We start from the raw sequence: 13996 nt of genomic DNA, 5'->3' as shown, positions 1-13996 counted from the left end.
ACCCTATACCCCACTACTGCTCCCCCTGCACCCCACTACTGCTCCCCCTATACCCGACTACTGCTCACCCTATACCCCACTACTGCTCACCCTATACCCCACTACTGCTCCCCCTGCACCCCACTACTGCTCCCCCTGTACCCCACTACTGCTCCCCCTATACCCCACTACTGCTCCCCCCGCTCCCCCTGTACCCCCTATACCCCACTACTGCTCACCCTATACCCCACTACTGCTCCCCCTATACCCCACTACTGCTCACCCTCTACCCCACTACTGCTCCCCCTATACCCACTACTGCCCCCCCTGCTCACCCTATACCCCACTACTGCTCCCCCTGCACCCCACTACTGCTCCCCCTGTACCCCACTACTGCTCCCCCTGTACCCCTATACCCCACTACTGCTCCCCCTGTACCCCTATACCCCACTACTGCTCCCCCTGTACCCCCTATTCCCCACTACTGCTCCCCCTGTACCCCTATACCCCACTACTGCTCCCCCTGTACCCCTATACCCCACTACTGCTCCCCCTGTACCCCCTATACCCCACTACTGCTCCCCCTGTACCCCTATACCCCACTACTGCTCACCCTGTACCCCCAATACCCCACTACTGCTCCCCCTGTACCCCTACACCCCACTACTGCTCCCCCTGTACCCCTATACCCCACTACTGCTCACCCTGCTCCCCATGTACCCCCTATACCCCACTACTGCTCCCCCTGTACCCCTATACCCCACTACTGTTCCCCCTGTACTCCTATACCCCACTACTGCTCCCCCTGTACCCCCTATTCCCCACTACTGCTCCCCCTCTACTCCTCTACCCCACTACTGCTCCCCCTGTATCCCCTATACCCCACTACTGCTCCCCCTGTACCCCTATACCCCACTACTGCTCCCCCTGCTCCCCCTGTACCCCCAATACCCCACTACTGCTCCCCCTGTACCCCTATACTCCACTACTGCTCCCCCTGTACCCCTATACCCCACTACTGCTCCCCCTGTACCCCCTATACCCCACTACTGCTCCCCTTGTACCCCACTACTGCTCCCCCTGCTCAACCTGTACCCCCTATTCCCCACTACTGCTCCCCACTACTGCTCCCCCTATACCCCACTACTGCTCCCCCTATACCCCACTACTGCTCCCCCTATACCCCACTACTGCTCCCCCTATACCCCACTACTGCTCCCCCTGCTCAACCTGTACCCCCTATTCCCCACTACTGCTCCCCCTGCTCCCCCTGCACCCCACTACTGCTCCCCCTATACCCCACTACTGCTCCTCCTGTACCCCACTTCTGCTCCCCCTGTACCCCCTATATCCCCCATACCATTCCCCCACAACTGCCATTTCACTCTTCCCTCACCAACATCTTTCAGTTATGTACATTTACAAATTCAAGGAGTTAGAACACTGTTACTCCACTCTGCTGTGTGTGTATTGTGAGTGTGTGTGTGTGTGAGTGAGTGTGTGTGTGAGTGTGTGTGTGTGTGTACAGTGTGTCTGTGCGTGTGTGTATGAGTGTGTGTGCGAGTGTGTGTGAGTGTGTGTATAGTGTGTGTGAGTGTGTATGTGTGTACAGTGTGTGAGTGTGTGTACAGTATGTATGTGCGTGTGTGTGTGCGAGTGTGTATGTGTGTACAGTGTGTGTGAGTGTGTGAGTGTGTGTGTGTGTGTGTGTGTGTGTGTGTGAGTGTGTGAGTGTGTATGTGTGTACAGTGTGTGTGAGTGTGTGTGTGTGTGTGTGTGTGAGTGTGTGAGTGTGTATGTGTGTACAGTGTGTGTGAGTGTGTGTGTGTGTGTGTGTGTGTGTGTGTGAGTGTGTATGTGTGTACAGTGTGTGTGAGTGTGTACAGTGTGTACCTGTAAGAGGGGGCGGGGCTCCGAGGGCTGCTCCAGGGGGAGGGGCTCCAGGGGAGAGCGGGTAACCACACACCTCACTCCTGAGCTGGGGGAGGGGCCTAACACTGACACGCCCTGCAGAGACAGTCTCTGACCAATCAGAGAGAGAGGTATGGAGGGGGAGGAGAGATATGATGAGTGAGAGGGGGGAGAGAGGGGATATGGATGATGAGGCTCCCAGGAACGAGCTGGAAACTGAAACAGATTACACGCTGCTTCCCCGGGTCTGTGTGCCGGTTCTGAACACGGCCGTGTTGTATTAGCGCTGTGCTGTGTTAGCACCTGTAATTAACAGCAGATGGACATTGGAGAAAAGGCATGATGGGAATCAGGACGCAGAGAGCCTGAGGCACTGGACCAATCAGGATGCAGAGAGCGTGAGGCAGAGGACCAATCAGGATGCAGAGAGCGTGAGGCAGAGGACCAATCAGGACGCAGAGAGGTCTCACCTGCAGCACCTCCTGCAGCTGTAGCTCTTGCTTGTGTTGCAGGGCCTGCAGCGGTCCTGTGTGTGTGTGAGCCTGCTGACTGCACAGCACGGAGACCCAGCCTGCAGGACACACACACATTAACACACACACACACACACACTGCTGACTGCACAACACAGAGACCCAGCCTGCAGGACACACACACATTAACACACACACACACTCACACACACACACACACACACACTGCTGACTGCACAGCACAGAGACCCAGCCTGCAGGACACACACACATTAACACACACACACTCACACACACACACACACACACACACACTGCTGACTGCACAGCACAGAGACCCAGCCTGCAGGACACACACACACTCACTCATACACACACACACACACACTCATTAACACACACACACACCCACACACCCACACACACACATACTCATTAACACACACACACACACACACACACACACACACTGACCTTTCGGGGTGCTGGACTGAGGCCTGTGGCCCCACTGGCTCGTGGTGTTCATCAGGAGTCTGCGCTTGGCCCGGGAGTCCTGCCCTTGCCCCTGCCCGTGTCCCTGCCCCTGTCCCTGTCCCTGTCCCTGTCCCTGTCCCTGCCCGTGTCCCTGCCCATGTCCCTGCCCGTGTCCCTGCCCATGTCCCTGCCCCTGCCCCTGTCCCTGCCCGTGTCCCTGTCCCTGTCCGTGTCCCTGCCCCCCCTGTGCCTGGGGCCAGAGAGCGGACGGCGTCTCCACATCGTACGACCGTTTGGCCGAGGGGTCGTCCTGGTTACCGCCCTCAGGAAGGACGGGGGCCTGCTGCAAACCCGCAGCCCCCGGAACCTTCCGGAACAGGTCCGGGACACGGCGCCGCTGGGCCAGGGAGGGGACGGGGCGGGGCTGCGACGCCCGCTCTGCCCGCACGGCACGCTGGGATGCGGGGGCCTCCTCCTCCTCCTTGGGCGGGGCGTCGGTGAGCGTGGCCTGCAGATCCCAAACCAGAGTCGTGAGTGCGCCGAGGTTGGTCTCCATCTGGGCCAGCTCCGAGCGGCCTGCCACGCCCCCCGCCCCCCCCCTCGCCAGCGCCACTCTGGCGCCCCCTGTGGCCGCCGCCGGCGCTGAGCGCCGTGTTCACCGGAAGCTTCCGTGGGGGCGGCCGGCCCGTCTTTCTGCAGTGAATCGGGCTGGTGCAGAACTGGGGGCTGGGGACGAACCCGAACCTGTCCGACAGGCCGGGGGGCGGGATTTCCAGGGTGGGGGGCGGGGTCTTCCTGCCGGTGGGCGTGGCTTTTGTGTCCGTGGGCGGGGCTGCCCGGTTGTGGGGCGGGGCTTTCGTGACAGAAGGTGTGGCTTCCGGGACAGCGGGCGGGGTCTCGACCTGAGGGGGTTCGTCTGAAGGGCCCTCCAGTTCCCTCCGCTGGACCCCGTGTGCAGCCGGGACCGCCCAGAGGGACCCTCCCTCCTCACTGCTGCTCCTTCCCCCCAGCTCCAGGCCCCTGGGCCGGGCCGGGCCCTGACCCCTGGTTCTGACGGGGCCCCCCGCGGCCCTCCCCAGGCCGGTCCGCCTCTCCCTCCTGTCCCGCTGGAGCGGGCCCGGCCCGGGCTGGTTCTCCTTGTCGGAGCGGCTGTGGGCCCTGGCGCTGCGGAGCTGTCTCTGCCGCTGCCGGCACTCCTGCGAGCGCTCCAGCAGGGTCTGCAGGCTGAGGCGGGACGGGCCCCCAACCCCGCCGAGACCCGCCCCGCTGAGACCCGCCCTGCTGAGACCCCCCGCGCTCTGACCCGTGTTCTGACCCGTGCCCACGCTGCAGTGTAAGAAGAAGCTCTCAGGGGCGGCTTCAGCTCGGCCCTCTTCCTCTCCTTCCCTCTCTCCTTCTCCCTCTCCTTCCCTCTCTCCTTCTCCCTCTCCTTCTCTCTCTCCTTCCCCCTCTCCCACGTCCACTGGGAAACCCACCATTTCAGCCTCTACGGCCTCAGTGTGAGCCAACGCGACCCCTGCATAACTGTCCTCGACCTCTGCGTGACCCCCCACGACCTCTGCGTGATCTTTCTTGACCTCTGCGTGACCCCCCGCGACCTCTGCGTGACCCTCCGCGACCTCTGCGTGACCCTCCGTGACCTCTGCGTGACCCCCCGCGACCTCTGCGTGACCCTCCGCGACCTCTGTGTTGTCGTGAGTGGCGTACCCGGACGACGCCGACCGGTGGCTGAAGTCGCCGTGCGTCTCCGCGGCGGGGAGGAACTCGGAGGCTCCCCGAGGGGCCCCCCCCCGCTCCCCCCGCTCCCCCCGCCCGCCCCACCCGCCCCAGAGGCTGACATCGCCCTCCGCTGCCAGGCCGGGGGCCCCTGGGGCATCTCCCCGGGCGGTGGAGGTCAGCGGGCGGGACGGAGAGGGGTCGCCGTGGCAACCCCTCTGGGACTCCGCCCCCTCGCAGGCCCGTGCCAGCGCTCCGTCCCCCAGGAACTCCCGGAGCGTCGGGGCTCTCCTCAGCTGGAAAAACAAAAGAAGCATTCCTAAAAAAAATAAAAATAAAAGCTCAAAACATACAAGTGAAATGTATTTTGCAATATTTGTGAAGATATTAAAAAAACTGGCACAATAATGTAAAAATCTGGCACGAAAATAAATTTTAAAATGGCACTTTTCATATACTTTAAAAATAAGAAACATATAATGAGGAACAACATACACTCAGTGAGCTCTCAATTAGGTATTTATTCCACTTTATTAGACTGATCAAGTCTCCTGCTGCTGCAGCCTATCCACTTGAGAGTTATGATGTGTTGTGTGTTCAGAGATGCTCTTCTGCATACCACTGATGTAATGTGTGGTTATTACCTTCCTGTCAGCTTTGACCAGTCTGGCACCAACAATCACTCCACCGTGAAAGCTACTTAGACCCATTCTGAGATTTGGTCTGAAAAACAGCTGAACCTCTTGACCGTGTCTGCATGGTTTTATTCATTTAGTTGCTGCGACATGATTAATATGTTTGCATGAACAAGCTGGTGTACAGATCTACCTAATAACTGAGTGTACATTTGCCATGTATCTGAAATACATGGCTCACCTGAACGCTGTCAAGAAGTTCCCGAAGGTGCAGCATCCTTCGGCCCATCTCAGACGTATTCCTTCGATCAACTACCCCCTGTGCGTCGGTTCTGTGTTTTAGCATCTCCTCTCGACTCTCCGCCGTCAGCTAAAAACATCGAAGAACTGTCACTACAGGGCGCGTTTATTCATAAATTATTATTATATGTCACCTCAAATAAATCAAAGTAGAGTTTGGTGCTTGTAAGAATGTGCCATGGTTGTGATCTCACCAGCGGAGGCAGGATGGGCACGCCGTGGAAACAAATGACAGACGAACCGCGGCACGGCGGCTCCCGTCCCTGTTCGCTACCCTTCCCAAGCAGTCGCGACAGCCGGGTCCGTATGAAGTCTTCATAGCTCTCCATTCTGCTGTCAAAACATTGGACTCGACCTGCAACGAGATGATTTAAAATGAGTAACAGGAAAGACAGCAAGCTGGCTAACTTAGTTATTGCTGCTATAGGGGGTCCATAATAGCGTAGCTAGCTAGCTAGAGCTATGAGCACACAGCCACAGTTAGGGTAACTGAAATATTTTCTGTACCCGTGTCTTAACAATTTTAAGTAAAACGTTGAAATAACCACAGCGCTTATAATTCTGCCATAATGCTGCCATTTGCAACGTATAACCTCATATTTTATGCTGGTAAAATGTGGAAGATCTGTTCAAACCTTGTTTACCCTCGTTACCCGCTTCCTTGTGGGTTGACAGTTTGAAAACGGACGTGGCAGCTGCGAATCACGTCATGGATTTTCGATGTGGACGGATCGGGATTTGAAAACGATATATTCAATTTGCTTTTCAATGTAAATTGTGTAATGCGTAGTGCAGCGAGAAAATTACATCACATGGAGATTATACTGATGAAAACGTGACCAGTTTTTGCGATTAGCAGTTTTGCAGGAAAAAAGTTTTCGAGTTATCCTACAATTCAGTTCACGTTTTACCACGGGCAGAAGAAAGAACTTCTTAAGACCATGAAAATATTCGATGACTGCCATCTATCGACACGAATGACTAATTACGGAATATCTTATTGCCGAAACAAAAGAAACCTTTGAGACATGCCATGTCACTCCGTCGGGTGATGATTTCATTTGGGACTCGTTAGGAATGTGTGGGAAAGCGCAACGCTTTCTTCAAAGTTTTTATGAGGCGCAGACGTCTACAGTTTATGCCTCTAAAGGTTCAAACGCTTGTCACAGGGGTGGTAACCAAAAGGCACACACCAGCTCAGCAGTTACATTTTTCCGTCTTTTCTGATTTTCTCTGTTTGTAATCAAATAATTCAGAAGTGGACTCCAGCTTTTATTAATGGGTATTTTAAAACATTTTTGTTTCACCATGAAGTAAGTGGAGAACGTTTTGTTTGTATTCTCCAATTTCAATGTTTGAGACAAATTAACATAATGTCAAATAAAAGAGTCATGTTTGGTTGCATATCCTTTGCATGCCGTGACTTCCTGATGTCTGTGACCCATCATCAGAGTCTAGACAGCCTATCTTATTTTCAGATTGTCCTTCAAGCGATACTAAAACTCTTTGCATTTGAATTGATCGCGATGGGAATTGGGGGGTTGGACTAGATGCAGCTGTAAATTATGCTGATACAGTATGGAACACATTTGTTGGCTAAATGGCTTTAAATCATCAAGGGTCCAAGGTATCAAATGAGACTCAAACCATCATGCTGCTTCCAGATATGACAAGGTGCCAAAGATTGTTTCTCCTGTTTTTGGATTTAGCCTTAGAGGAATGGTTATCCCTACCTCATGATGTAAGAGCGCCCCCTGTGGTCAGTCAGACATCTGCAGGACTGCAGAGTGTAAAGAATGTGTCAGCTGCTGCAGTAGGACTTGCGTGATTCAGGCTAAATCCCTTCCCCCTGTTTCCTCCCACTAGCTGCACTTCTGCACACCTTTGAGCAGCAGTATGATGCAGGCAGGAGTCTGTCTGAGACAGGACACTGAGACAACACTACCAGAGCTCACTGAGCAGCACAGGATCAGACTGAAAGAAGAGGAACTCAGTGGACTGGAGTCAGAGACAGAGTGTGCTGCACCAGAACTCAACACACTGGAGCCAGAGTGTGTTACAGCACACAGTGGGGTCAGTGATGTACACCACACACACACATCAGTGATAAAAACAGAAGCTGATCTGGGCTCCACCCACACTGGGGATCTTATTAAGACAGAGAGCCCTGAAAGGACAGAGCTGGGATATGTGACCCATCTGCATCCTGACCAAATCAAAACAGAGACTGATGATGGAGGATACCATAAGGCAGAACACATCAGTCACTTGCAGGATTTTATGAAATCTGATCAAATTAAGTGTGAATCCAGTGAAAGTTTAGTGAGTGATCTCATGAACACTGTGATGGATGGAGCTGGTGTTGATCTCAAAGATCAGGCAATGTGCAGGAGAGCCAATTTCAAACTGTACAAAAGAAGAAGCCCATTATCTGCCAACAAAATGTGAGGACTTAAACCATCACTGGTGGAAAACCCTACAAGTGTTCAGAGTGTGAGACATACAAAATTTAAATACCCACCGGAGGATTCAGACAGGTGAAACGCCATACAATTGTGAACAGTATGGAAAGTGCTTTTCCACAATATCAAATTTAAATAGGCAACCAATAATTCCTTCAGATGAAAAGCCGTACAAGTGCACACAGTGTGGGAAGTGTTCAAAAAAAACCAAAAAAAACTGATAATTGAAAACTCAGTGAGCACAAAATTCATGAAGGTCTTTTTCGGGACTCAAAGCAAGCCGTCGTATTCATTAAGAAAGGCCAACTCAGCCCTCGTATTAACACTGATGTGGAGAAAGCACTGATTGGATCTATCGTGTATAGATACGTTAAGGGCGTACAGACGTTTGGAAGTTCGGTAAATACAGTACGTTTAATATCGGTTAAACGTTCTAGGCAGCAAACCGTTACTGTTGAAGGATTTTAAATGAACGTTCCATTTAGGTCGACACCGACGCTATGGATGCGACTTAGGTCTAACAATGCCAGCTAGCTGACTCTTTGCTTAGCTGTGATTTATTTTTAAAGGCAAGAACTAGTATTACATTTATTGCAGTGTATTAGCCAAATAATTGTCAACCTTTATTCTCTCTGCGTTTTCCCCATCAGCAGCCATTTTTGTTCGCCTCAACCTCACAACCGCACAAACTTTTAGCTAACGTTCGTGGTGAACAGAAAAAAAGTTTGAATATGTTGACGAATGTTAGCTAACGTTAGCTTTAGTGAATTTAGTTCGCTTGGTTCTAGTTTTAAGCGACCTGGCTATCATCGTATGATGATCATATTTTTTTATTTACAGATAGCTTCTGAGACAAAAACTATAATGGGTGCAACATTGTTTGAGAGATTTATGTAGGGGTGGCAATTAAATACAGACAAAAATAAAAAAGTTTAAAAAAATACAATCGCATAAACTGCGACAGCTGTGCCATTTAATCACTGTAACATTTTGTCTGTAAAAACGTGGATATGAAGATGCTAATTTCTTTTTTCAGGTACGGACAAGTTGTCTAAGGAAACTTTTTTCTCTCCCCCTTTTTCCTGAAAATATAACCGACAAGATCATATTGACCTGATTTTACTTGTAGATAAGAACATAAAAATAGCCTCTGTCCAATTTCTTTCTGCCTACAAGGTCATTTTGGTATAACTTGACATCTACTTGTGTCCGCTACATTACAATTTCATATTTTCTTGTTACATCAAAGGTCAAAATAATACATTTCGCCCATTCTACAACTCATATTTTGTCTGAAACACTTTTAAGAGGAGGACCATGTAGCTACCAGCTCAATTAGATGAACTAATTCCATAATTTGTTTGTTACAGATACAATGAAATCAGCCTCACTTTGCACCATTTTACTGACAAGAAACCATTCTTGCGCTGCATCAAAATCAGTCTGATAAGGCCATCAAACTGTAAAATATGTGTGTGTGTGTGTGTGTGTGTGTGTGTGAGTATGTGTGTGTGAGAGTGAGTGAGTGAGTGTGTATGGGTATGTGTGTGTGTGTGTGTGTGTGTGTGAGAGTGTGTGTGTGTGTGTGTGTAGTGGAGGCCAGCAGTCCCACTTCAACTATGTTTTAATGTTAATAACATTAATATTTCAAATAATTAAAACAATTTACACCAAAAATCAAATCAAATGTATTTAATTACATTGAATTAAATGGCAATGTGGACATTCACAATTCATCTTCAACATTGAAGACCTGAGACCTAGGTTAAGACACAGTCTGAGGTCTGGTGCTCAGCTTTAGCGGATTACAGCCTCGATACTGGAAGTATTCATTCTGAGAATAAAAGTTTGCAATCCACCTATTCACATCTTTCTACAGTACAACAGCTTTCACATTAGGTCTTTCAAAAAATGTACACTTGTCAATTTCATCATCGAAATTTCATCATAATAAAAAAAACAAAAAAAACAAAGAACAGTCACAGAAACTTAGACAGTCTCTACCAAGTATGATCAGCAAGGAATATCAGACATTACATTGTTTTTGTTTTGTTTAATGATTCACAACTATGGTAGGCTATATACAGGTTTGTCCATGGTGGTCATATGCTTTTAATGAGCTCTGTGGAGTGTGGGCGGTCTCCTCTCACCCTGCATTAAAATCATTACAAAAACAAGGTGCATTCTAAAATATGTATTTCGATAAACTATCGATACTTGCCACCACTGTATCGATACTGTACGGCAGAAAGAATACTATGCTGTATCAATGTTTTCCCCCACACCTCTAGTTTTCACCTGTATGAATTCTCAGGTGTCTCTTGAAATTAGATTTTGCAGAAAAGCACTTCTCACAATGACTACATCTGTAGGGTCTTTCACCTGTATGAATTCTCAAGTGGCTACTTAATTGAGCCATCCGGAAAAAGCACTTCCCACAATGAATACATTTGTAGGGTTTTACACCTGTATGGATTCTCAGGTGTTTATTTAAATCATATTTTCTAAGAAAGCACTTCTCACACTGTTCACACTTGTATGACTTTTCACCTGTATGAATTCTCAGATGGGTAGTAAAATCATATTTGCTAAAAAAACACTTCTCACACTGTGTACACTTGTAGGTTTTTTGACCTGTATGATATCTCAGATGCCTACTTAAATTAGCTGTTGTATGAAAACACTTCTGACACCGTGGACACTTGTAGGGTTTTTCACCTGTATGAATTCTCAGGTGGGTATTTAAATCATATTTTCTAAAAAAACACTTCTCACACTGTGTACACTTGTAGGTTTTTTGACCTGTATGACAGCTGAGGTGTCTATTTAAATTAGATGTTGTCTGAAAACACTTCTCACACAGTGTACACTTGTAGGGTTTTTCACCTGTATGAATTCTCAGGTGGGTATTTAAATCATATTTTCGAAAAAAACACTTCTCACACTGGGTACACTTGTATAGCGTTTGACCTGTATGAATTCTCAGGTGGGTTTTTAAATAAGATTTTGTATGGAAACTCTTCTCACACTGTGTACACTTGAATGGGCTTTCACCATTACAGTGATGGTTTAAGTCCCCACATTGGGTTGGCAGAGAATGGGTTTCTTCTTTTGAAATTGTCTCTCCTCCACATTGCCATGGTTCAACACCAGCTCCATTCATAACAGTGTGCATGAGATCACTCACTAAACTTTCACTGGATTCACACTTCATTTGATCAGATTTAACATCAACACATTTAATATCCAGAAGGTCACTGATGTTTTCTGCCTTATGGTATCCTCCATCTTCAGCCTCTGTTTTGATTTGGTCAGGATGCAGATGGGTCACATATCCCAGCTCTGTCCTTTCAGGGCTCTCCGTCTTAATAAGATCCCCAGTGTGGGTGGAGCCCAGATCAGCTTCTGTTTTTATCACTGATGTGTGTGTGTGGTGTACATCACTGACCCCGCTGTGTGCACTAACACACTCTGGCTCCAGTGTGTTGAGTCCTGGTGCAGCACACTCTGTCTCTGACTCCAGTCCACTGAGTTCCTCTTCTTTCAGTCTGATCCTGTGCTGCTCAGTGAGCTCTGGTAGTGTTGTCTCAGTGTCCTGTCTCAGACAGACTCCTGCCTGCATCATACTGCTGCTCAAAGGTGTGCAGAAGTGCAGCTCCTGGAGGGAAACAGGGGAAGGGATTTAGCCTGAATTAAACAGGTCCTACTGCAGCAGCTGATACATTCTTTAAACTAAGTAGTCCTGCAGATGTCTGACTGACCACAGGGGGCGCTCTTACCTCATCAGGTAGGGATAACCCTTCCACTCAGGCTAAATCCAAAAACAGAAGAAACAGTCAACAAATGTGTTCCATACGGTATCAGCATAATTTACAGCTGAATCTATATTCTCAGAGATCCATTCAAATGCAGAGTTGTAGTATCTTGTTGGTCAAACGGAGAACAAGATGATGTTGATTGATCACAGACATCGTGAAGTCAAGGCATGCAAATGATATGCAACCAAATACAAAACACAACGCTTTTATTTGACATTATGTGAATTTGTTTCAAACATTGAAATTGGGGACTACATATAAAACGATGAATGATTCCGTTCAGTAGTCGCTGCTAACCGATCTGTTTTTTCGCTAGTCACGAAAACGAAAAACTCGCGAGTCTGATTGTTTAAACCAAATTTCAGTCACTTTTATGACATCGGCAGGACTCTAACATTCTATGGTAACACGTATTTATGAAGTGACTTATTTGCTGAAAATGTATGGGCTTCACTGTTTTGTACAACATCGCTAACTAAAAATAACAGTCGATACAACAAATGTACCACATTTCAACCATTTCCTCACGTTCCACTGATTAATTTGCTAAACAAGTGGATCGTAGCCTACAAGTTAACATTAGCTACATTAAGATTAGAAAAGGTAACCCGGTTGAAAGCCACCAACTCGAACTGCAAAAGCACCGAGATTGTGGAAAGAACCGTACCCGTTTCGGCGATGAATCGATTACATCAGTTTTAGTCGTTTGTTTAATTTTATGTAGATTACAGAAATGTAATTATCGGCGGTGAATGATACCATGTCCACGTTAAAACCGCGTGAACAAGGTAGCTAGTAGTAGCTGGTAAATTATAAAAGTTAATCGCAGGCTGAATCAACGGAAGTCGCACCAATAATTATCGGACTTCCGGTGGAGTTATTCACAATTATTTCAAAATAAAAGATCATTTTCAAAAGATACTGTATATAAAGTTGCGCATCATCTGCATAGTTAACACTATGGCAATTAACACCGTGGTTGTGTTCGAAATGGCTCAATATTCACTAATTACTAACTACTCCATATAGTATTTAGTAGTTAATAAAGAGTGTTACCGCCTGAGCCATTCATGTGTGGGACATGTAAAATAACACATTTTTGCATCTAACACATCTCCCCTACCCATTTATATCCAAAAATTGAACAGAACACAGGTTTAGAAGAATGCTGTGGTTTTAGTTGATTGACTGGATGTAACCTACTTGTTCATAATGTTCATGTCAAATATAAGATATTATTGCGTTTTAGCTTGCTAACAAACACTTGCCACTTACAAGGCAAACAAGGTTATGGATTATTGAATAAGGTTATATGAGGGTCATTGTACTTTATTATAATGCTCAATGGAAACATATCTGTCATCAACATGGCAAAACCCAGAATAATCTTCTTATGATGTTCTCGAGTGGCATGTATAGAGAAAAGAGCAAAGGACCCAAAACCAATCCTTGAGGTACTCCAAAGTGTACCCTGGAATGCTCTGAGTACTTATAGTTTACCATGGTAAATTACAAAAACTGAGATGTGTCAGAAATATATTATTTAAACCACATAAGAGCTTGTCCCAGTAATGTCTTGCCTACAGAGGGCACTGTGGTGGTCTATAGTATCAAAGGCAGCATTTAGGTTAAGTAGGACAAGAATAGAGATACAACCACAATCAGCTTAAAATCATTCACTCCTAAAGCGAGGGCCGTGTTTCAGTGCTCTGGTGCTTCCTAAACCCTGACTGAAACTTTGCATACGCCTTGTTGGCCTGTATGGGCAGCCTGTAGCATAGTGGTTAAGGTAAAAGACTGGGACCTGTGAGGGACCAATAAGATCTGCACTGCCGTTGGGCCCTAGAGCAAGGCCCGGGGAGGATTGTCTCCTGCTTAGTCTAATCAACTGTACGTTGCTCTGGATAAGAGTGTCTGCCAAATGCCATTAATGTAATGTAATATAATGTATGACAGATGAAAGCTGTTGAGCTACACATTTCTCAGGAATCTTTGATGAAAATGGGAGTTTTCAAATAGGTATATAATTAGCTGGTACAGTGGGATCCAAATTTGGTTTCTTGAGTAAGTAGTTGATTTCTGTTATCTTAAAAGATACGGGAAAATATAATCTGATGACAGTGAAGAATTAATTATGTGAATAATTAGTTTACCAAGAACAGGCAGAAGGTCCTTCATTGACTTTTTGAGGATTAAGGGCTTTCTGTGTGTTGAGGAGGTGGTTCTAT

The 13996-nt window shown here is 47.7% G+C and overlaps 2 protein-coding genes across 3 annotated transcripts in view; both read right to left on the bottom strand.

Annotated features, from left to right (window-relative positions):
* si:ch73-100l22.3 (uncharacterized) overlaps positions 1–6156 on the bottom strand; it is an 11786-nt gene extending 5630 nt beyond the window's left edge. The window contains exons 1-9 of the mRNA XM_061230607.1: positions 6124–6156; positions 5683–5843; positions 5430–5558; positions 4347–4849; positions 3446–4163; positions 3088–3345; positions 2838–2958; positions 2361–2461; positions 1873–2001 (exon numbers count right to left, since the gene is read on the bottom strand). Of these exons, the coding sequence (XP_061086591.1) occupies positions 1873–2001; positions 2361–2461; positions 2838–2958; positions 3088–3345; positions 3446–4163; positions 4347–4849; positions 5430–5558; positions 5683–5817 (2094 nt within the window). The 5' untranslated portion in view covers positions 5818–5843; positions 6124–6156. The remainder of the gene's footprint in view (positions 1–1872; positions 2002–2360; positions 2462–2837; positions 2959–3087; positions 3346–3445; positions 4164–4346; positions 4850–5429; positions 5559–5682; positions 5844–6123) is intronic.
* A 3471-nt stretch (positions 6157–9627) lies between these two features.
* LOC133122635 (gastrula zinc finger protein XlCGF28.1-like) lies at positions 9628–12571 on the bottom strand. 2 transcript variants are annotated; one of them, XM_061232717.1, is made up of 3 exons: positions 12436–12571; positions 11730–11761; positions 9628–11608 (listed from the first exon to the last, which is right to left on the bottom strand). In XM_061232717.1, exon 3 carries the CDS (start codon positions 11573–11575, stop codon positions 10238–10240), a length of 1338 nt encoding a protein of 445 aa, XP_061088701.1. In that variant the 5' UTR covers positions 11576–11608; positions 11730–11761; positions 12436–12571; the 3' UTR covers positions 9628–10237. The 2 variants fall into 2 exon arrangements, with proteins under 2 accessions (XP_061088701.1, XP_061088702.1); XM_061232718.1 differs by lacking the exon at positions 11730–11761 and having other exon boundaries at positions 12436–12539.
* Between the last annotated feature and the right edge of the window lie 1425 nt (positions 12572–13996).

The sequence above is a fragment of the Conger conger genome, chromosome 2 (genome assembly GCF_963514075.1).
Source record: "Conger conger chromosome 2, fConCon1.1, whole genome shotgun sequence".
Lineage (NCBI taxonomy): Eukaryota > Metazoa > Chordata > Actinopteri > Anguilliformes > Congridae > Conger > Conger conger.
The sequence above is the reverse complement of the archived record's forward strand: the minus strand, read 5'-3'. Positions and strand labels throughout refer to the sequence as shown.

Excerpts from the sequence above, each read along its gene's own strand:
- LOC133122635 (XM_061232717.1), bottom strand. The coding sequence starts at position 11,575 with ATGATGCAGGCAGGAGTCTGTCTGAGACAGGACACTGAGACAACACTA.